The 24098-nt window shown below is 45.0% G+C and overlaps 1 protein-coding gene and 1 non-coding gene across 2 annotated transcripts in view; both read right to left on the bottom strand.

The window, feature by feature from the left end:
* VPS26A (VPS26 retromer complex component A) overlaps positions 1-19415 on the bottom strand; it is a 41086-nt gene extending 21671 nt beyond the window's left edge. Inside the window, exons 1-2 of the mRNA XM_068257728.1 lie at positions 19271-19415; positions 4788-4937 (exon numbers count right to left, since the gene is read on the bottom strand). Of these exons, the coding sequence (XP_068113829.1) occupies positions 4788-4937; positions 19271-19273 (153 nt within the window). The 5' untranslated portion in view covers positions 19274-19415. The remainder of the gene's footprint in view (positions 1-4787; positions 4938-19270) is intronic.
* A 2416-nt stretch (positions 19416-21831) lies between these two features.
* TRNAK-UUU (transfer RNA lysine (anticodon UUU)) lies at positions 21832-21903 on the bottom strand. Its single transcript has one exon. It is a non-coding gene; the product is annotated as a tRNA-Lys (tRNA).
* Positions 21904-24098: the final 2195 nt, after the last annotated feature.

The following is a 24098-nucleotide window of genomic DNA, read 5'->3' as shown; positions in this document are numbered from 1 at the left end:
GAATATTTCTTCTTCCTTTGAGACAATGAGAGCAGCCATGTTCTGTTTGTCATTACACACAGGCAAAGCTGCTCTGCATCTCCAACCGTCAGCCAGTGAAAACTTCACTCCCCTCTCCTCCTCGCTCTGAAATCTCTGGCTAGTAACACCTCCTTCTCCTGCCCAGACTGAGGTCCCATAAGCCCGTGCTACATGAGTCTCAGAATGCCATGGCAGTGGAGAAGCTGTGGGCGAGGCTTGTTTAGTTTATAGGGAATTGGAGTATTAAAACAAACAAAAACAAAAAAATATTGGGCTTGAGGAATGCCCTATAAACTATATGAAAGAAACACAATTATGCGATGAGTAAAAGTTTATCTCAGATCCACTTTAAAGAGACTCTGTAACAAAATGTTCAGCCTTATTTCTTCTATCCTATAAGGTTCCTATACCTGTTCTAATGTGGTCAGGTCTTACTGCAGCCTTTCCTAGTTGCACAGTGGCTGTATTATCTCTGTTATGTAATAGAATATTCTTTCCTTTGTCAGCTTTGTTGGCTCAGGCAGGAATGTGCTGCTCTGCTGTGATAGGTAGAAGTTATACACACCCTCTCCATGCCACCTCCAGGCTCTGTATGACGCACAGACGGAGCTTCTCTCAGCCTATCACATGCTGGTTAGCAGCCATGATTTTTGATTGGAAACACTGCCTAAAACTGGCAATTACAAGCCAGGATTGCAGCAGGGAGTGGCAGAAACAGCAACGAGGGGCCCAGGAGAACAATGAATAGAATGGTATGCTTTTTATTGTAAGAATTTTAGAGTTCAGATTCTCTTCAAGCTTCTAGTAGAATGGATGCAGTATTTGTCTAGGCTGAAAAAGAATTATGGCATCAACCTCATACCAGTATAAGAAAGTGATTGATGGTATTTAATGCCATAATTCTTTTACAGAATTCGAGGCTGAAAAAGGCTAACTAGACGAAAGCTTATGCTTATTGTTTTAAGTTGCCCAATAAATGGTATCATGCCGATTCAAAACTTCTTGCATGTGCAATGTAGCTATGTAGCTGTTACAATGAATTCAGCAGAGCTACTGCAGTGAGAATACACTAGAGTAATCACAGGTAGATTTGTGTTAATAAAGCTTAACTACTTCCAAACTGCTCCACGGCAAATGGCATGGACACGGCGGCAGCCCCAGGACTGCTCAATGCCAATTGGCGTGAAGTCCTGGGGCGGGGTTTTGTACAGCGATGCAATCTAAGGCAGCGCTGTACTGGGGACAGCCATGTCACTCAGCTGTCCCCTGGGGAGACACAGGTATAAATTAAAAATAAATAAAAATTAAACATGCCAGCAAGGAACAGAGCCCACCAACAGAAATCTTTGTTAGTGGGCAGAAAAGGGGGGGGGGGTGAAGATGTTTGGACATCACTTGTACTGAGTTACAGCCCTGCAGCAAGGCCTTACATGGAACCCGAGATGAGAGGGATATGGAGGCTTTCTTTAAATAATGCACATTGCCTGGTTGTCCTGCTGATCCTCTGCCTCTAATGCTCTGGCCGTAAACCTTGAACAAGCAGATCAGATGTCTATGACAAATCTGACAAGATTAGCTGCCTGCTTGTTTGAGGTGTGTGAATCAGTCACTACTGACCAGAAAAATCAACAGGACTGCCAGGCAACTGGTATGGTTTAAAAGGAAAAAAATATGGTAGCTTCCATAGGTCTCACACCTTGGGTTCCTTTTAAAGCTGCCAGTGGCCTAAATTGTAAAAAATAGCCTGGTCACTAGGGGGTGTAAAAGCCTACAGTGCTCATGTGGTTAAAAGTACTCTTAACTACATGTTAATAGTATTATGTTATCCTTTGAAAAAGCAGAGATGCATATTTTGTTATTTTTCCAGTTGATCTATTAATGTCATATTATACAATAACTTCGGAGTGATCTTAACTTGATTAGCAAATGATTTACCTATTAACACCTTGCTTACTTGGCAAAAGAAAAAAAAAAAAAAAGAAAAAAACAGCCAGCAGAAGTATGGGTGTTCTTTAAAACCTCCCTGGCGTTCAATTTCCCCAGGATTTCTGTGCAAAAAGTGATAAAATACATTTTAAAAAAAAATTTCCCTGTAACTTGCCAAAATGTGTTAAGCAAGGGTCTAGTATACAGTGCAGGAGAGTATTGATGTGTATGCACGTTTATACTGTTCACAGCATGTTTTGCTTGGACGGAGAATCTGTCCATACCGCTAGGGAGGTTATTAACATACCCTCAAGGCATACATATTTAAAAAGCCACGTTCCTAAGGTAACATATGTTTTTTTCTTTCATATTTTGACACTGTTTTCATTTTACAAGTCTTATGTTTTGAAAGAATATGCAAAAATGTAATTGCTTTTGATTCACTTTGTGACAAAAAAAATACACAAAACATGGGCCTCGACCCTAAAACTATGTTGTCATTAAGTTTTTAACAGATGAGACAGGCATACATTTTCCCCATTTATAACTACAGAAAAATACAGTAAATCCTAAAAATATAGTGTAAATAAAATAAGCTTCAAGGGACCTGGCCAAGTAGTTTACTATATCAGAATTGGTAACACAATGTATATACATACAGGCGTGTGGTTGTGACATGGGAACTGAGTTTACTATAGCCAGAGGTTTACAACAGCAGAGTTTACTATAGCTAGATTCTACTGTACACGTCGTGCAATATGACTGCTAAGAACACTAGTAAAACATGGATGTGGTAAAGATCTACTTTCAACAGTCAGATAAACAGCCTTGTGAGACGCCCGTTCTGTGATTTCCAGGGTGCACACCAGAGACAGGACACGTGTCACTCACAGATCCAATATATGGTACATGAATGGATACAAATGTTGCTAATGGGTATGGTCTCCTCCAATTATTCCTTGCACTTTTCTGTGCTGCGGAGTTTGTGCATACTCAGACTTCAGAGGTTACTTCCCAAATCCTCCTCTCTTTACGCAATCTCTGAAGAGGCTTCGTATGCAAGACAAACCTCACTGGAGATGTGCTGAGGTGGAGAAAAATCACCACATGACCAGCTAAAACCAGTCTGAACACCAGCCTTGGCTACTCCAAATTCTCTATTTTGCTTTACACCAGAAGCAAAGCAGCCTAGGATGTTTCAGACCTGACAGTTGCTGTAAGTTTACAGTTATGATAGGAACATAGAGGGTGTCAGCTTTACTACATATTGCAGGTGTGTTCATACAACAGCTGTTATTAAAGCTAGATTTAAAAAGAAAAAAAAAACAAAAAAAAACAAAAAACACACAGCCGGAATTTACTCCAGACTCGAAAAGTATGGGTAGTTACTGGGGATCGAAGAGAAACCTCTGCGGAGTTAAAGTTAAATGACTAGGCCCTTTAGGGTGTAAGATTTCAAGATATGGTTTTCAATAGCAACCCAAGATGGGGTAGGAGTTCATGCATAGATAAGGGGCAGATGGGCCGTTTGCAGTTTTCCTTTTTTCTTAAAAACGCATTTCCTGAACGGCAGTTGCTAAGCTTAAAGAGACACTGTAACATCAAAAAGATCCCCTGGGGGGTACTCACCTCGGGTGGGGGAAGCCTCCGGATCCTAATGAGGCTTCCCACGCCGTCCTCTGTCCCACGGGGGTCTCGCCGCAGCCCTCCGAACAGCCGGCGACTGTGCCGACTGTCAGCTCAATATTTACCTTTGCTGGCTCCAGCGGGGGCGCTGTGGCGACTTTCGGCACGGAAATAGACGGAAATACCCGATCTCCGTCGGGTCCGCTCTACTGCGCAGGCGCCGGAAACTTGCGCCTGCGCAGTAGAGCGGACCCGACGGCGATCGGGTATTTCCACCTACTTCGGCGCCGACAGCCGTCAGAGCGCCTGCGCAGGAGCCAGGAAGGTAAATATTACGTCACAGCTGCACGGAGGGCTACAGCGAGACCCCCGAGGGATGCAGGACGGCGTGGGAAGCCTCATTAGGATCCGGAGGCTTCCCCCACCCGAGGTGAGTACCCCCCAGGGGCCGTTTTGTCGTTACAGTTCCTCTTTAAAGAGGAACTCCAGTGAAAATAATGTAGTAAAAAAAGTGCTTCATTTTTTACCATAAGTATGGATAAATGATTTAGTCAGTGTTTGCTCATTGTAAAATCTTTCCTCTCCCCGATTCACATTCTGACATGTATTACATGGTAACATTGTTACTGTGGGCAGGTTATGTAGCTGCTCCTAGCTGTTTTGGCTGTTAGAGACAGCTGTAAACAGCCATTTCCTGTCTGTGAACCTTGTTACATTGTGGCAGTTTGCCTAGAGTACCGCGGTACTCAGAGCTTCTTGTGGGAGGAGTTTCAGCACAAAATCAGTCATACAGCGCCCCCTGATGGTCTGTTTGTGAAAATCATTCTATTTCTTATGTAAAAGGGGGTATCAGCTACTGATTGGGATAAAGTTCAATTCTAGGTTGGAGTTTCTCTTTAAGTGCCGAATAGTAAGATGCGAGCCTCCCTACACACTATTTTGGCAGTTAGACTTGTTAATTGCCGTTCGAAAAATGCTTTTGAAAACTAAGAAAACCTTAAGAATCCCCCATGAGGAGATGGACTAGTCCAAAACATGTCAGTTCTGTCAAGTTTTACTTTTTTTGTTAGAGTGGTCTTTTAATCTCAGGAGACTCACAAGCGAATATCTGCACCACAGATTTTCCAACAGCCCAACAAAAGCATAAAATACCTGAGATAATTAGCTGCTCTAGTAAAAAGAGCATATTAACCATCTATGAATAAAAAGCTTACCTTTCCAGCCACTGATTCACCATCATAAAACAAGAAGTGCTTCTCTATTTTGCCTTCTTCTGTTTTTATCTCGGACAGCTTCCTCGATTCCGCATCATTCAGTACAACATCGATCTCGCAAATCGGACCAAATAATCCACTTAGAAAACTCTGTAGAAAAAAAAATAGTTTTCATTTAACCCATTAGCAGCTTGACTTGACAGAGGTGCCGAGTGTTTGTTTTGCTAGATGCTGTAACTCCTTTTTCTATTGCCTGAGGAAGCGGGCGCTGACCCGTGAAACGCGTTGCTTTGTTTTATCTGGAGTTCGTTAATAAATAGACTGAATGTACAGTCATGTTGTGTCTGCTTGGAGGAGGTAAGTCCACCACTGCCTCCTCTAATTACCAAATTTTTGGCTTTTAAAGAGAATCTGTATTGTTAAAATCGCTCAAAAGTAAACATACCAGTGCGTTAGGGGACATCTATTACCCTCTGTCACAATTTCGCCGCTCCTCGCCACATTAAAAGTGGTTAAAAATAGTTTTAAAAAAAGTTTGTTTGTAAACAAACAAAATGGCCACCAAAACAGGAAGTAGGTTGATGTACAGTATGTCCACACATAGAAAATACATCCATACACAAGCAGGCTGTATACACCCTTCCTTTTGAATCTCAAGAGATCATTTGTGTGTTTCTTTCCCCCATGCACTGAAGTTTCAGGCTGCTCTTTTCTTCCTGCAAACAGCTTTGCCCTTGTTTGTAATTCCTCAGTATGTGAAAGCCCAGCCAGCTCAGAGGACAATTTATCCAGCTTGTAAAAGATGAGAGAGAAGAGAGAAGCTGCTCTAATCCTAAATAACACACAGGCAGTGTGCATAAAGGGGAGTTAATAGCAGAACCACAACACTGAAGAACTGGGCAGCCTTCCAGACACAGGCTGACAAGTCTGACAGGGGAAAGATACATTGATTTATTACAGAGACTGTGTTAGTAGAAAGTGCTGCAGTTAGCCAGAACACATTAGAATAGCTTTTGGAACTTGTAGGATGATAAAAAACAGGATGCAATTTTTTTTACGGAGTCTCTTTAAGCTCTTTTAAAACCCCTTTTATCCTTTTGGCGCCTCTGTTCTCTCCTATATAGCAGCTTCAATAAAGTTATCTAGTTTGAGATAAGCGCACTGCTTTCCACCTCAGTTGGCAGAACCCGTGCTGAAAATTCTTTGAATGCTCTGATCTCTCACTTTAGCAGAAAATATAGAAGTTGAAAGCAGAAGTCCTCTGTTATCTCACACTGCCCCCCTAGGGACAAGTGCCCATAAATACACATTACAGCAGTACTAATTAGAAACAAGAAAATGTAATAAATACAAAAAAGGTTTTAAAATAAATAGGCCTAGAGCTCTTGTAAGCCTCTAAATAAATTGGCTGCTAAAGTGTTGAATAGCAAACAAACAAACAAAAAAAACTGTTTGCAAGTCCCATTTCCAGCCAGTATATGTTCTGCAGATTAGCACAGTCCACATGGAATCTGTCAGTAGTCAGATTATCTTCTACATGCTCTGAATGCACTACCCAACCCTTATTACATAGAACTTACAACCAATGCATTATCAAACACCATTAGCTAAACCACATTAAAGTTAAATTATTAAAGACCATTACCTAAACTATAGCAAATATTGTAAATTAGTAAAGTGAATTGAAAAAAAATGAAAGTGAGCTGCCATTCTTCTGGCACAGTGCAGCAAACAGCCACTGACTCCTCCACACACTGTAATAGTCTATAGCAGCGGGGAGGTCAGGGCTTGTCAGGGTTCCAATAATTTTCTAGGATAAACATTGCAAGTCGCAGTAACAGAGGTTTCTAGGTCACTTATTTCTCAATGTAAAATTCAGGTCAGACTCGAGACATTTTAGGGAAGAGGAAGTTTCCTGAGCTTTTCTGGCATTTGTATATTGCCTTCATAAGGATTTGTAACATCCTAAAAGCATTACTGGTAAGAACATAACCGATTCTAAAGTTATGTACATATGCTTTACAAAAGTCAGAAGAAATGTCCAAACTACAGCAATCGCTGAGGAAAATGTAGCCAAATGACACGTGACTGATTTGGGTCATTTTTCTCAATCCACCTTGCAGATCAACTCAGACTACTACAGACATTGTACAGTTGGTCAAGTGTTTACAACATCGTTCTAACAACAATTCTCTATAGCAGGGGTCCCCAAACGTTTTGGGTCGAGGGCCGGGTCAACATACTTCAGACTGCTGGGGGGCCGGAGTATACTGTACATTAGATAATGTAGAAGTCTTTGCAGGCCAGACAGTGAAGCATACCCAGGTGACAACCTGCAGTCCAAATGGACAGCAGTGTCACCTGATGTGGAATTTGATTGGAAACCAGCAAATGACTACTTTCTGGCTTCCATGTGGATGGCAGGTGCAAGCACTGCTATTCTATATGTGGGCTGCCAATATTTAAAGATGTAGCTGATCGCATCTATAAGTAATACATTTTGTGTGTGGGGGGCTGGTAAAAAAAAAGTCTCAAAGGGCCACATTCGGCCCGCGGGCCTTAGTTTGAGGACCACTGCTCTATAGCATGCACCCATTGTGTAGAATGTCACTACAGTGCGCAGTATTTAAAGGACAGTCTTTTAGAATCAGTGTGTGGACCAAGTCATCTGAAAGACTCGCTGTTTCTCTTTGTTGGGAGTAATGTCATTTGTCTGACTTTGCTTATTTGTTTGCGGCGACTTTAAAGAGGAACTGCAGTGAAAATAACGTAATGCAAAAAGTGCTTAATTTTTACAATAATTATGTATAAATGATTTAGTCAGTGTTTGCCTATTGTAAAATCTTTCCTCTCCCTGATTTACATTCTGACATTCATCACATGGTGACATTTTTACTGCTGGCAGGTGACTTCTGAAAAGAAATGATACATTTGGAAACATTGTTTATTTCCCACAATGCAACAAGGCTCCCACAGTGTGATGTCAATACCTCAGTGTGAAATGCTGACATTTGTGGGAGGGGTTTCACCACAAAATCAGCCATACAGGGCCCCCTGATGATCAGTTTGAGAAATGCCTCTCACTGCCCAACACATGGCCCATTACTGCTTACTGTACAAATCACAGGTCAAACTACAACTGTACATACATGACAAGCCAGCCTGTTAGGTCTCCGACTGATTCCCGCACTACAGTACTGTATTATTTTCAGCACAGTGAGAAAAGTGGCCAATCACTATCAGCCAACTCAAGCATTGATAGCTAGCTAATAAAGATTAGCTTGTATAGCGCGCCTTTTCTCGGTCATTGGAAAAGAATGGTTATTATGGAAAGAGCCTGCAAGAAGATTACAGTTAGTATCCCAACATGCACAAGATGAGGCTGTGTGTTTGAGGGCTCGTTTCCACTATCGCGAATCCACATGCGTCCAATGCATGCAGATTCGCACATGGTATGCAAGTGGATGGGCCTGTTTCCACTGTTGCGTTGGTGATAGGGAAATCGCATGCGTTTTCCCCATGCGTTTTTTGCCGCGAATTTGCATAGGTACCGATGTAAATTCACACAGGCAGTGACATGGTTAAAATCACATATACCCTCACCTATGCGAATTCACGGTAAAAAACGCACGGGGAATCGCATCCGCATGCGATTTCATCAGCGGTGGAATCCAGGCGATTCCGCACCGCAACAGTGGAAACGAGCCCTTACTGGTGCTGCTTTTAGATATGGCCTTTAATAAAATGCTCCTATACATCGTGCAGATCCTCGTCTTGTACAAGTTGGTGTGGATTGCCCATCTTTGATCAGGCACTGTATTAGGAATCTGGGGACCCAGCTGTATATCCCTTTCCTTTACAGTTTGTATCACAACTATCAGATTTAACTTGCACTGTGTAATTTTCATCCACAGTACAAAAAAAATAAATATTCAGGCCTTCCCATCCACCTGACAACGGTCATATACAATAGAATCTTGGTTGTCCAGCCAGATAAGTGTGCTTTCTTGTTGCTTGAGACGTAGGACTCTTTTCCACGGACTGTTGAGCTGTGTGCTCAGCAAGCAATTACCAGGCAGCAGTGGGCAGTTGTGAGAGTTTGTGAGGCATTTTACTGCCTATAAACAGTCCGTGGAAGAGGCCTTAATGTTAAAACCAGGCCTAGCTAATACAGCACTATATTCGGGGGAGCCGTGGTACCCAGTCTTTAAAGTGCCGCCTCCATGGGCCACTCCGATGTCCCGCTGCCAGGCCCATTGGTTCAGTTGCGGTCGGACGCATTCTCCCGCAGCCCGAGAGAGTTATGCACTTGCGCAGTACTACTGCACAGGCACAGGCACAGAATGCTTCTGGCCAGGGGCTGGGAGGCCAACTGCGACTGAACGAATGTACCGAGCTGGCCAGTAGGGGATCATAGCGATCCCGGGAGATGGCAAGGGAGCCATTGCCCTGAAGGGGGCTGGAGGATGCCCCAAACAGCATAACAAGCTGGCATTCACCATTGAGCACTGCCGACGATTTGTGCTGGTTGGCTGAGACTGCTGGTTAGCGGAGTTCCAGATAACCAGGACTATATGGCAACTTATTTTTCTTTGGAGTGAAAAACATTTTCTGTAGCTTGAATAAGAAGAAAGTAACTCATTAAAAAATGAACAAGGTTTATAAAACATTAAAATGAACATTGTCTATTGCCAAAAATCAGCCAGTGAAAAACTCTGCATGATGGCCTCCTCTGAAGTCACAGCCACTATCGCAGGTTTTTAGCCACAATGCAAATGCATGACTAGCCACTTTAACAAGTGCTGTAGTTCTGGCAGCAAATAAAAACATATACAGCGGGTGCATCCACTGACCTGGCCACAGATGTAAACAAGACCAGAAGAAAAGCTAATCACTTCATACTGTTTATGCCAGCTTCCATATGGCCTTATCATACTTAGATATGCAAAGCAGAAGAGCAAATGTAAGCTGAAGGGCTCTAACTGCAGATCCTTTCACTAAAACCAACCTAAAGTGAGAGGGATATGGTTGCCATTTTTATGCTGATCCTCTGTCTCTTATAATCTTAGCCATAGACTCTGAACAAGCATGTAGAGCAAGTGTTTCTTAGTGAAGTCTGACTGGAAAATGCTGCATGCTTGTTTCAGGCGTATGATTCAGACACTACTGCACCCAAACAGATCAGCAGGGCTGCCAGGCAACTGGTATTGTTTAAAAGAAAATATGGCAGCCTCCATATCGCTCTCACATCAGATTCCTTTTAAAGGGCAACTGAAGCAAGAGGGATATGGAGACTGCCATATTTATTTCCTTTTAAGCAATACCAGTTGCCTGGCTATCCTGCTAATTCTCTGTCTCTAATACTTTTAGCCAGAAACCCTGAACAAGCATGCAGCAGATCCAAGTGTTTGACATTATTATCAGATCTGAAAGATTAGCTTCATGCTTGTTTCTGGCATTATTCAGACACTACTGCATCCTTATAGACCAGCAGGACTGCCAGGCAACTAATATTGTATAAAAGGAAATAAATATGGCAGCCTCCATATATTTCTCACTTCAGTTGTCCTTTAAAGAGACCCAGAGATGAAGAAAGGGACCGTTTTACTTGCCCGGGGCTTCCACCAGCCCCAGAGGCATGGATGCGTCCCTTGCTGTCCTCACACAATCCTTCGTTCAGCCCCAATCAACCCCCGGAACTCGGCTCAGTCTGATCGAGTGACGTCAGTCGGGGTATTCTGTGCTTGCGCAGAAAGTCCGTACGTGCGCAGAAGGCCCCCTGGTGATGTCACAGAGCCGAATCCCGGAGAAGATTGTGGCTTAACTGAGGCATGTATCTATGCTTATGGGGCTGGAGGAAGCCCCAGGTAAGTAAAAAAAAAAAAAAGTCCCCTTTCTTCATCTCTGGGTCTCTTATGAAGAAATGCTTAAGCTTTGTGTACAGGAACATCACTTTATTTTTCATTCAAAGTAGAACAAACTTTACAATACAGTGTTAATTCTGCCTCCTCCTGTCCCCAAATGCTCAATACATCACCTATCATCTTTATAAAAAACTCTGCAGCATTTAGACCTTGTATACACACATTCACTGCAGGGGTCGATCCCTTAGGCGACAGTTTGGGGCAGAGTTCTTTACAGATACCCCATTAGCCTAAAGGCTAGCGACGTGTCTGCTGCTATGGAGGGACGAGCAGCAGTGCACGTCAGACTGGGGAGCTGGGAACCTCCCTGTTATTGTGTATCTTATTACCAACAGTTACTGCAGAGTTTGTTTTTCATATAGTGTCTATTATCTTCTTTTGGCAATACATTTCTTTTTATTTCTGTATACAGTGGTTTGCAAAAGTATTTGGCCCCCTTGAAGTTTTCCACATTTTGTCATATTACTGCCACAAACCTGAATCAATTTTATTGGAATTCCACATGAAAGACCAACACAAAAGTGGTGTACAGGTGAGAAGTGGAACAAAAATCATACATGATTCCAAACATTAAAAAAAATAATAATAAAAAAAACCACTGCAATGTGGGGTGTGCGTAATTATTCAGCCCCCTGAGTCAACACCTTTTGCTGCAATTACAGCTGCCAGTCTTTGAGGGCTCGTTTCCACTATCGCGAATCTGCATGCGTCCAACGCATGCAGATCCGCACATGTAATACAAGTGGATGGGCCTGTTTCCACTGTAGCGTTGTTGAGGTGCGTTTTTTTCAGCGTGAAAAAAACGCACAAAAGAGCCAACGATTTCGCCTGCGTCGGGAATCCGTGCGAATCGCCGCTAATGTATTTAATAGTAAAAACGCATGCGTTTGTTACATGCGTTTTTACCCGCGATTTCGCACCTTTTTCAATTTTATTTAGCCCTGGCAGTGTCATGGTTAATTTCGCATGGCACCCTGCCATGCGAAATCGCAGGTGAAATCGCGGGTAAAAACGCATGTGGAAACGCATCCGCATGCGTTTTACAAGCGTCGGAATGCGGCCGAAATCGCGTCGCAACAGTGGGAACGAGCCCTTAGGGTATGTCTCTGAATACTTTTGCAAACCACTGTATATTGATACTGTAACTTTCCTCTCTTTTTACTTTAAGTAAATAAATGAATACCAGAAAACCTACATGCATGGGGAGGCTGATCCAGAATCTGCATAGGTAGCTCATTCACAGTCTCATTAATGAACACTCAAAACCCCTCCCAACTGTCAGTAACTACTCAGGTACCAGCTGCGCAGAAATTTGCCGTGGGACGCACATTTGAAGTCCCTGCTCTAAATTGAGCTAGATATTTAGGCCATTTTTTTTTTTTTTTTTTTACATCCGATGCATGTAGGATTACTGAAACTCATCAGGAGCCATGAAGAGATTGTAGCCTACCTCAGTGCTAACAGCCATGGAATGAATCTGTCAATGCCTGTGACAGTTTGCAGTACTTTGCAAGCAATAAGAGTTTCTTTCAAACAAGGTTTATGGACTTAGGGCCCTTTCACACTACATCCCTTACATTGCAGAATAATTCTACATGCCTTATCAGAGTTAGCGGGCCTTATCAGAGTAGCACAGTGAGCGCTACAAACGTATGCCTGCTAATTGGCAATGACGAGAGCTCCACTCCTCCTGCCCTGAACCCCTTAGGGTCCAATCACTTTAAAGGACATTATCCCTTCACTTTGATTGGCCCAATAGGCTGCCTGTCACTTGACAGTGACAGGCAGCCTATTTGACCAAAGTGAAGGGATAATGTCCTTTAGGGCCCTTTTCCACCAGCAATCGCTAGCGTTCACGCTGAACGCTAGCGATTGCTGAATCGCAAAACTGGCGATTCCCCCGACATTTGCGGCCGCGATTTTGCTATGCTATGCACTGCATAGCAAAATCGCGGCAATTATCGCTCCGCCGCGCGTTCGCGTTCCCGACAAAAGCGAATCGCGGTAGTGGAAATGACCTACCGCGATTCCTATGTTAAAAAGCAAACCGTAGCGATTGTAAAATCGCTAGCGGTTTGCGGTTTTGCGATTCAGCCAGCGCAAACGCGCTGGTGGAAAAGGGCCCTTAAAGTGATTGGACTCGCAGGGGCTCAGGGCAGGAGGAGTGGAGCTCTCGTCATTGCCAATTAGCAGGCATACGTTTGTAGCGCTCACTGTGCTACTCTGATAAGGCCCGCTAACTCTGATAAGGCATGCTATTTGTTATAGTGAATCAACCCCCTTGTGTTGTAACGGATCATGTTATTCTAACTCGCTGCAATGCAGACTTTGGATAAAGGTCTATGGCCAGTCTCTATTGCAGTTCAGACTCCTAATGTGTGCATTATGCAACATGCACAGCGTGAATCCAGCCTTAAACAGTATTGCGCCAGTACATATGTCTATACAGCTCTGAAGACTGGTTGTTTAAATCAGGGCTGTGGAGTCAGAGTCGAGGAGTCGGGGCAATTTTGGGCACCCGGAGTTGAGTCGGAGTCGTGGTTTCATAAACTGAGGAGTCTGAGTCGGGTGATTCTTGTACAAAATCCACAGCCCTGTTAAATATTAGACTAAGGAGCCGGAGTCGTGGAGCCAGATGTCAGGCAACTGGTATTGTTTATAAGGTAATAAATATGGCAAACTCCATATGCCTCTCACTTCAGGTGGCCTTTAAAATGGTGTATCTTGCATAATGCTGTACACTCTAGTCTAGTATATGTTGTTACAGAGCCTCTTTAAAGTGCATATACCATCGTTGATGCCTATAACAATTGTGTTCAATCATTAGGGGGACACTGCTGGGGAAGGGAAGAGAGGTGGAGGAGCAGCACACAACAGAGCTGCTTCCAACAGGAAGGGTAAGCTCCAAAACAATGTGGTCATCCATTGCAGTCACTTGGGAGATCTGGGGTTTATCTTTAACAAGCATGATGGGACTCCTGTGCACACTAGATCCTCAGCAAAGAGGGCACAGACCGGCCGTCTTGGTTGAGTTCCCTCTAGCGCAGAGGTGTCAAACTCAAATACGAAGTGGGCCAAAACTGAACTCTAAGACCTAGTCGCGGGCCAACCTCAATGTCTACTGGCCACCTTTCTCCCTTATAACATTCCCTGGTGTCTAATAGCCCCCTCCCTCCCCTATACAGTTCCCTGGTGTCTAGTGGACCTCCCTCCTCTATACAGTTCCCTGGTGTCTAGTCGCTAGTATTCCCCACCCTGCCCTATACAGTTCACCAGTGTTTAGTGTTTTCTACCTACCTACCCCACATGGCTTCCTTGGTGATCCAGGGCTTTACCATCAATACAGCTTCTCTGGTGGTCTAGAGTGGGCCAAACGTAATGCAAAGTGGGGAAATCACTTGGTGGCCACATGTAATGGCTCTGAGTGCCAGTTTGACATGTATGCTCAAGCGTGTACAAGAGGCTTCATGAGTGTAATCAGGTCACAGCTTTAAGCCATGTTTACATGCACTGGTGAAACGGAAAGAACAGGAAGTATAAAATGAGAGCTTGTTGTAACATAAGGGTGTACCCTCAATGAACGCTCATTGCACTCTAGCTAGTTTATCCTTAGCAGTCAATATGCCAGCTTGCTGGAAGTTTCAGCCTACCAGCCTGAGCTGTTCCTGTAACCTGTAGTACATCTTCCTTACCCAGGTGAGGTTTGTTTACAGCAGTTCCATAAATGGTCATAAAATATACAGCCGAATGTGCACATCAAGCAGAAGGGAAGATCTGAACAATAGGGATGGTGAATGAGATCTAAAATAATTGGAGTTGATGCAGCGTTATCCAGATTTTGTATGTAAAATGTATGCAGCTTGAAAATAAGCCAATCAAATCCTGTTGGAGGTCAAATTCGATTTTTGCAGCTTGAAAACGGACCAATCGAATTTTACCTCAACAGGATTTGATTGGCTTATTTTCAAGCTGCATAAAATTTTACATACAAAGGCCTCGATTCATAAAGCATTCCCGCATTCGGAAATGCTGAAAACAGCTCACTTTACCAACCACACAGCAAAATCTGTATTCATAAAGGCTTTTTCCACATGAAAAGCCGACATTCGCGAGCAGAGTGATAAATCACCGCCTTGCGCGGTGATTATCATAGCAAAAGTAACAAGTAGTCAATTCATAAAGATTAGAGGTAGCGGTATGCGGACGGGTATTACCGCTACCTCTGATGTGGCGAGAAGCGTGCGGAATACATTGCAGTGAATGGGACAGACCTCCCAAGCAGCTGCAGAGAGAACACCGCACGGAGGGACTCCGCCTGCTTCTCCTGTTTCCGCATGCGTAGGACAGCCTAACGCCTGCCTACAGTGGAATATCTCCGCACGCCTGTCACATCTAGCTACATTTTTATGAATTACCACCCTGAAGGCGGAAATACCGACAGCGGTGTTTCCCCGCTCAACTTTCCCCGCTCGACGGCACTTTTATGAATCGAGGCCAATGTCTGGCTAATGCTGCATCAACTCAAAATTATTTGCATCTCATTGATCATCCCTAAAGCACAACTTGATGTAAATAGGGGGTCTTCTTTCATATGGTGGGAAAAGGGAGAATTTTAAAACAACAAAAAACCACTCATGCATTTACAGCGCTATGACATTTTTCACTGTACTTGACATACTAAACCAGGCATGGGCAAACTTGGCCCTCCAGCTGTTAAAGAACTACAAATCCCACATTGCATTTGCCGTTATGAGTCATGACTGTGGCTGTCAGACTCCTGCAATGCATTGTGGGACTCGGCCCTCCAGCTGTTGAGGAACTACAAGTCCCACAATGCATTGCAGGAGTCTGACAGCCACAGTCATGCCGCATAAAGGCAAATGCAATGTGGGATTTGTAGTTCCTCAACAGCTGGAGGGCCAAGTTTGCCCATGCCTGTACTAAACCATGACTCATTTCACACAGCCCAGCAAACCCTAACAGGGATTCGGCTGCCTGACCCCCCCCCCTCCCCCCAAACGCACCCCCCCCAAAACGCACCCCCCCATGCAAAAACGCCTGGTCCTTAAGGAGGGGGGGGGGGGGGGTTAGGCCGCCGGTCCCCAAAGGGTTAAGCCTGCTATACACTGGCACTCGTGCCCAGAAGATCTATCCCTTTCTGATCGACATCTGATCAAAGAATAATCCAGATCTGTCACATGGATTAATAGATTTCATCATGAAATGTATTAAAAATCTATAGTACACCGCTCCAAAAGCCAGTGACGTGATTGGGTGGACAACACTCTCTCAAACTGCTAGATTTTAGATAGGTTGTAGTAAACTACGCCCACACTATTCAGCCAATCACGCCGCTTTGTGCTGTAAGAGGGTACGGTGATTGAATAACACTTCCCTATGAGTTTTCCTGCAGTGTCACCTAAAGTAGACTCGCGCTGTAATCCGTTGATCTTACAAATACCTGTCAGAACAATCTGCCCACAAGTGACCAGCATTAGCAAACTTGTACACTGCCCCCGATTTCCAGCAACTGGCCAAGGTGGGTTGGATTTAAACTCCAGCATACCTTCTCTTGTATAAGGGTCGTCCAGAAAGAAACAACCATTTGAAATGTTTTAACTGAGGAAACATGTAGAGAAAACCTCGTACTGTGCAGGACGCTCCCAGCAATGGAAGTGTGAACGAGGATGCATGCGGCCAGGTCCGCTCAGAGGATGGCAACTTGCAAGTCGGCGATACCGAAACTGCACCGCAGGATCATTGAATCATTGAGGACCGGCGCAGGCACAGAGCAGCTGGAGGGGCTGGCAGAAACCCCAGGTAAGTGAAACTTAAAGTACCTCTGTCCTGAAAATCTTAAAATTGTAAATACATGTAAACATATATAAATAAGAAGTACTTTTTTTCCAGCGTTAAATGAGCCATAAATTACTTTTCTCCTATGTTGCTGTAACTTACAGCAAGTAGTAGAAATCTGACATTACCGACAGATTTTGGACTATCCCATCTTCTCATAGGGGGTTCTAAGGGTTTTCTTTATTTTTAAAAGCACTTCGTGAATGGCAGTTGCTCCGTCCAACTGCTAAAAAGTGTATGGGGAGCAGGGAGGCTGGCCAGCATCTTTGTACAAATCTTTTTCAGGGAATGTCTTTATAAACAATAAAGGCAAAGCTGAGAATCTCCCATTAACCCTCCTGGCGGTATAAAAAATTCCGCCAGGAGGCAGCGCAGCAGTTTTTTTTGTTTTGTTTTTTTTTATATCATGTAGCGAGCCCAGGGCTCGCTACATGATAGCCGCTGCTCAGCGGCATCCCCCCGCCCGCTTCAATCGCCTTCGGCGATCTCCAATCAGGAAATCCCGTTCAAAGAACGGGATTTCCTGGAGGGCTTCCCCCGTCGCCATGGCGACGGGATGACGTCACCGACGTAGTGACGTCATTGAGAGTCCCGATCCACCCCTCGGCGCTGCCTGGCACTGATTGGCCAGGCAGCGCACGGGGTCTGGGGGGGCGCGCGCCGCGACGGATAGCGGCGATCGAGCGCGGGGGGGCGGCGATAGGTGTGCTGACAAGGCTAGCAAAGTGCTAGCTGCGTCCAGCAAAAAAAAAAAAAATTAAGTAAATCGGCCCAGTAGGGCCTGAGAAAACCTCCTGCGCGGCTTACCCTGAACTACGTTCGGGGTTACCGCCAGGAAGGTTAAGAGATGGACTAACCCAAAAACCTGTCGGTAATGTCAGATTTCTACTACCTACTGTAAGTGACAGCAGCATAGGAGATAGGCAAGTCATTTATGGCCCATTTTACTCTGGAAGAAATGTACTTATTTGTATGTGTTTTACATTTTAAGATTTTCACGACAGTTCCTCTAATTATCTTCAGGTTTCCTATGAGCCACCAGCAAGCAAGAAAGGCTTGAAGCCTGCACTGCAGAGTTGACCCGATCTGGCTCAGCTATTTCCACCGGAGACAGAGCGGTGCGTTAGTAGTATGCCTGTGCACACCGCCAACAAGCGCACCAGCAACTTATTGTTTTTCAGGGGCTGCCAGCGCTGGATCGGAAAGCCACATTAGGATCCAGAGGCTTCCCCCTCCCGAGGTATTGGAATTTGAAAGAACTCACAGGTTTAATTTAAGCATGTATAATTTTTTTTTTTAAGAAACACTGAAGGGAGTCTAAATGTCCTTTTTTACCATGCAGTTATGTGAAGCAGTATAACCCCTGCTAAAACGCTGCTATCCCGCGGCAAAACGAGGGGTTAATACCCCCCAAATCCCTTCTGCAAAATCTAAGACTTTCTTGGCCGTGGATTTTGCTGCTCATGGAGGCAGAGCTTACGGCTGCAGCTCTGCCTCCATGCGCATCAATTGCCGTGCGGATCTCCGCCTCTCCCCCGCCCCTCTCTGTGAAGGCAGATTGAGAGGGGCGGGGAGAGGCGGCGATCAGCAGGGATTGACACGCTGAGAGGCAGAGCTACAGGGCTTAGCTCTGCCTCTTCAGGAAGCACTCCCTGGGCACCACAGAGGGGATTTGGGGGGGTAAAAACCCCTCGTTTTGCTGCAGGATAGCAGCATTTTAGCCGGGGTTATACTGCTTCACATAACTACAAGTTAAAAAAAGGACTTTAGATTCACTTCAGAGTTTCTTTAACAAAGTTTTCAATCCCTTAAGCCTCATACTCACGGGCTACAATTGTCGCCACAACCACGTGGCACGCGCGTGGTGCAGCGACAGGTCGCCCGTGAGTATGGCGCACACGCCCCAAACTGTCGCCGATCTGTCACGCACACGCTCCCGTGTGCTAGCAACCAGCTACATTTGTAGCTCATGTGTACCAGCCATAAGTTGCATCACCCTCTATCTAGGAGTTGGTGAAATTGAGATGGGGAGGGACTTCATGTTAAAGCCACTGAACAAACATTTACTTGCATTCAGCAATCATGACAACCAGTTGGTCAAATCACCTTGAAGTACCTAGCATGGAATATCAAACCATTCCACTAGTACTTTCTGCACGACCCTTGTGATTTGCATATAATGCTGTTTGTGCTTAACTTTTGTATTTCTGAATATTTTTAAAGCAACAGAAGCTTTGTAACTGATAAAAAAGCATTTACTGCTGAGTTTGTTAGGCCTTGCAACAGCTCACACTCTGTAGAAAAACAACATAATCTAATGCAGTTACAAAGCAACAGCTGAAAGTGAAGCTGCAGTCCAGAGAGGAAGTAAGTGGCCACTGCTCAGGACATGGCCCCACACCTCCCAATTCATTGTCACTGCAGCCCTGAGGATTGCACAATGCCAGCAGCCCTCCCATCCTCATCATGCAATCAGCAGGAGCCCAGCACCGCCTGGCAGCACCCCCTGGGCTCCGGAAGTGGGGCACTGGCGGCAGAACACAGCCCGAGACTCGCAGGGAAACTTCAGCAGGACTTCCCGGAGTGCAGCAGTGACAGCTCAGGCTCAGCTAGGCCCGGACACATGCCCTGCCTGTCAGGCTGCGAGGGGCGCTCTGACGCCGACCCGCTACACACGTCCCCCTCCCACCTGCCTGCACTCACCATGTTCGCACTCCTCGCCCAACCGTGCGCACCGACCGACCAGCTCCACCCGCCGCCGTCACGTGACACCGGGGGCGGGTACCGCCTGACGCCACCAGATCCGTATGACCGGTCAGCTGACTCGGCGGCACCCGTGTGATGTAAACAGCGCTGAGACGGGACCGCCCACCAGCCGTCACTAGGCCAGAACTTCTCTGGGGCCCCGCCTACCCTGTGCTGCTGGCTGGAGCTGTGTGCACACAGATTCTGAGATTTCTAGGGGATGGCTGCTAACCACACCTGTTCCATTCACAGTGGAAAATGTGATGTATACTCAGGACAATGGGCATAGGTGAATGGCTGCAACTCATGCACAGCAACATCATTTCACCTGGAAGTGGAAGTGTACAGCACAGTGGAATATGTCAGAAATATTTATACACCAAGTGCATACCTCCCAACTTTTTGAGATGAGAAAGAGGGACACTTAAGCCACGCCCCTGTCACACCTCCAACCACGCCTCTGCCACACCCCTAGTCACACATACCATAAAGATTTTATAAGGAAAATATGTTGTTTTATAATTCAACCCACACTGGTCCTTTCTATCCTGATTCAATATTAGTAATATTTCAATTTAAAGGATGGGAATAAAGTTTAGAGCCAATTAAACACATTTTTTAGTAGAGAAATATATAAATTTACATATAAAGAGGGACAAAGTCCTGAAAGAGGGACAAATGAGGAGGAAAGAGGGACAGGGCTCACAAAGAGGGAGGGACAGTTGGGAGCTATGCAAGTGTGAGGCTGTGGTGAGGACATTAGACTGTAAGATTTTCTGGTGCAAAAAAATAATGGGAAAAATTTAGCATTTTGTATACAGCATTATTATGATAATTGTTATTTACGTTAGTATTTAATAGCACCAACATCTTCCGCTGAGCTGTACAGAGCATATTGTCTTGTCACTTAACTGTCCCTCAGAGGAGCTCACAATCTAATCCCTACCATGGACATATGTCTATGTATGTATTGTTGTTTAGGGCCAATTAACTTATCTGTGATTTTGGGATGTAGGAGGAAACCGGAGTGCCCAAAAACCACACAGACAGGGAGAGATCATACAAACTCCTTGCAGACGTTGCTCTGGCAGGGATTTCAACCGGGGACTCAATGTTGCAAGGCGAGAGCGCTAAATACTACGCCACCATGCAGCATGATAGTATATGTTGAAAAAGTATAATTGTACAAATAAATACTGTATATCTACACAGTGGCTTTGTAAGGGGGGGGGGGGAGGGGGGGGAGAGCAAATTGTACTGTAGTGTCACCATGGGAGGGGTGACACACAGCAGTGGCACAGATGAGTGGCGTAATCTGGGTAGGCGGCCGACATCATTCCTTCCTCTCCATGCCCCCCCCCCCCCCTCCTGTGTCTCCTGATGCAGAGTACTGGCGCAGCGGGCGGATTTTGTGTTCTTCACCTACGCGCATCTCCTAGGCAGACGACTCCTCTCTACTTCCTGTCCTGCGAAATAGGACTTTTTTTCGTAACTTACCTATTATGCCATCCAGGCAGTTACACACTCAGGAAAAGTGTATACAATGTTTCAATCCCTTCAGTATATGCAAGTGTATACAATGTTTCAATCCCTTCAGCATCAGTGTCTCAGATAGAGATGGCCCGAACCTCCGATTTTAGGTCCGCGAAAGTTCGGTTCGTGCAAACGTTCGCGAACCGCAATAGACTTCAATGGGGAGGCGAACTTGGAAAACTAGAAACACTTATGCTGGCCAGAAAAGTGATGGAAAAAATGTTTCAAGGGGTCTAACACCTGGAGGGGGGCATGGTTGGGTGGGATAGATGTCAAAAGTCCCGTAAAAAATATAGATTTCACGCAAAGCAGTGTTTTAAGGGCAGAAATCACATTCAATGCTGAATTGCAGGCGTAAACTGCTTTATAACATCTTGCATGTGTATACATCAATCAGGGAGTGTAATCCTTCCTCCCTTCTTCCTCCTCCTCCTGTCTTGTCTTCCAGGAATTTGTAGGATGCCAAAAGCCAGCTTACATACATTGTTCGGGAATCGAACCCAGGTCAACTGCTTAGAAGGCAGCTATGCTCACCACTATACCACCAACACTACATGCTGAAGCCAGCCTAGCATGTACCATTGTGATATACCGAAGAGCAAAATGAGCTTGCTTAGGGATTTGTAGGATGTCGAAAGCCAGCTTACATACATTGGCCAGGAATCAAACCCAGGTCAACTGCTTAGAAGGCATCTATGCTCACCACTATACCACCAACGCTACATGCTGAAGCCAGCCTAGCATGTACCATTGTGATATACCCAAGAGAAAAAGGCGCTTGCTTAGGGATTTGTAGGATGTCAAAAGCAACCTCACATACATTGGCCGGGAATCGAACCCAGTTCAACTGCTTAGAAGGAAGCTATGCTCACCACTATACCACCAACGCTACATGCTGAAGCCAGCCTAGCATGTACCATTGTGATATACCCAAGAGAAAAAGGAGCTTGCTTAGGGATTTGTAGGATGTCAAAAGCAACCTCACATACATTGGCCGGGAATCGAACCCAGGTCAACTGCTTAAAAGGCAGCTATGCTCACCACTATACCACCAACGCTACATGCTGAAGCCAGCCTAGCATGTACCATTGTGATATACCCAAGAGAAAAAGGAGCTTGCTTATTTGCCTAATTTGCTAGATGAAAGCAGTGGGACACATGGTGATACTGCTTACAGGCTTCAATTCAAGACTTCAGAATGATCATGTGCCCCCCTGGATGATGCTGGTGTAACACACACAGCAAAGGACAGCAATTTGAAGTCTGAAAGATTCCAGGGCAAGGGTGGGAAGGATGAAAAGCTAGGTGGCCATGCAACCATTCCTGCTAACCTAAAGCTTACTTGTGTCTTACAACACATTGGCTTAAAACTTTACCAAATCCAATGCTCCAATATGGGGAAGCTTCTCTGTTTGCTTTTTTTTTTAAGTGTGGTGTCACAGTTCACTCATCTCTTCAACTACAAGAAAGGCCCAGGAGTAGTCTTAGCTACCGTAATATCTATGTTACGACAGGGCCCTTATTACACTTTCTCTTACAGGGCTATGGAAACCGTTTTGCTCATGCGATAAAGCGAGGTGCAAAAATGAAATCATGCCTAGCAGAGGATGGTTTCGAATCGATCCATCAACCTCTGGGTTATGGGCCCACCACACTTCCGCTGCACCACTCTGCTTACGTTTGTATATAACCTTCACATTTAAGAAGGGTACATTAGTTGAAATAGTTACACTACTATCTATGTTACAGCAAGTCCCTAATGACACTTTCTCTTACGGGGCTATGGCCACCGATTGGCCCATGTGGTAAAGCAAGGTGTAAAAACCAAAGTACACCTAGCAGAGGACGGTTTCGATCCATCGACCTCTGGGTTATGGGCTCAGCACACTTCCCCTGCGCCACTCCTCTGCTGTACAGCAGATGCTTCGTTGTAGTAAAAAGTGGGTGAGACCGCTTAGCCGCACGGAAAAATGGGCACTCCTTTGCCTACTTCTTTCTGGCCTTTGTCATCATGAAAGGATCATATAAATATATGTAGAAATTTGATATATACAGGTTTTGTTTAAAGTGGCGTTAAACTTCTTGGGCTGTCCCTGGGTTGGCTTGAACCACCAACCTTTCGGTTAACAGCTGAATGCGCTAACCGATTGTGTCACAGAGACTGTGCATGCAGTTGCTGTTGAATTATTTTATGGGGATGTATGTGTGTCTTTTGGAGGGAGGAAGTAAGTCTGCTCCAAGAAGTTTCAGCATGTAGTGTTGGTGGTATAGTGGTGAGCATAGCTGCCTTCCAAGCAGCTGACCTGGGTTCAATTCCTGGCCAATGTATGTGAGCTGGCTTTTGACATCCTACAAATCCCTGGAAGACAAGATCCCTGGAAGACAAGAGAGGAAGAGGAGGAAGGGAGGAGAAAAAAAAATAGATCACAAGAACAAGATTAGCTCTCAAAAGAGCTGTTGTGGGGTGCTATTTTAAGAATAAGAATCAGCCAGGAACAAGAGTCTAACTAATCTTTCCCTAATTACTGCAGGGACACGAGTGACTGTAATGGCCGGTGGAGGCTGCCTTATATAAGGGGTGGCTCCAGGAGATAGTGTAGCCTGATTGGCTACAATGGGCCTGCTGACTGTGATGTAGAGGGTCAAAGTTGACCATAATGGTGCACTATGGGGGCAAACCGAACTTCCAGGAAAGTTCGCGTTCGCATGCGATCGCGAACCACCCAAAGTTCGCCTGGAACTGTTCGCTGGCGAACCGTTCGGGCTATCTCTAGTCTCAGATAGATTACAGCCTGGAATCTCTTTCAATAGAGGTGCTGTGGCTGTGCAGAATGAACACATTTACTTACATAATAAATTACAGTACACAACTAAAGTAACAGGAAAAAAATAGTTTAGTAAAATCAGTAACGCTTAACTCCCCCCCCCCCCTTAACACAAACCCTTAAATTCCCCCCTAACCTCCCCCCTTCTACTCCTTAATTTCTGTGATGATCGCTGCTGCAGCAGCTGTTGCTGGAAGTAGTAGTGCTGCAGCTCAGGCAGTTCTGATCTATTTCCATGCAAGCTGCATAGCTTTGTCTGTCTTTCCCTGCTGTCAGCTTGTGACTGATTATCATTCACCTGTGTGGGAATCTGCATGTCTGCTCCCATTGGATGACCTCAGTATAAAGATCTGCTTCCTGCAGGGTTTCCTTGGGTTTTCATAGCTTCAGTTTAAGCCCGTCTTGCTGTCGCTTCAGCCCCCGATCGT

This window comes from Hyperolius riggenbachi, chromosome 10 (assembly GCF_040937935.1).
Source record: "Hyperolius riggenbachi isolate aHypRig1 chromosome 10, aHypRig1.pri, whole genome shotgun sequence".
Classification (NCBI taxonomy): domain Eukaryota; kingdom Metazoa; phylum Chordata; class Amphibia; order Anura; family Hyperoliidae; genus Hyperolius; species Hyperolius riggenbachi.
The sequence above is the reverse complement of the archived record's forward strand: the minus strand, read 5'-3'. Positions and strand labels throughout refer to the sequence as shown.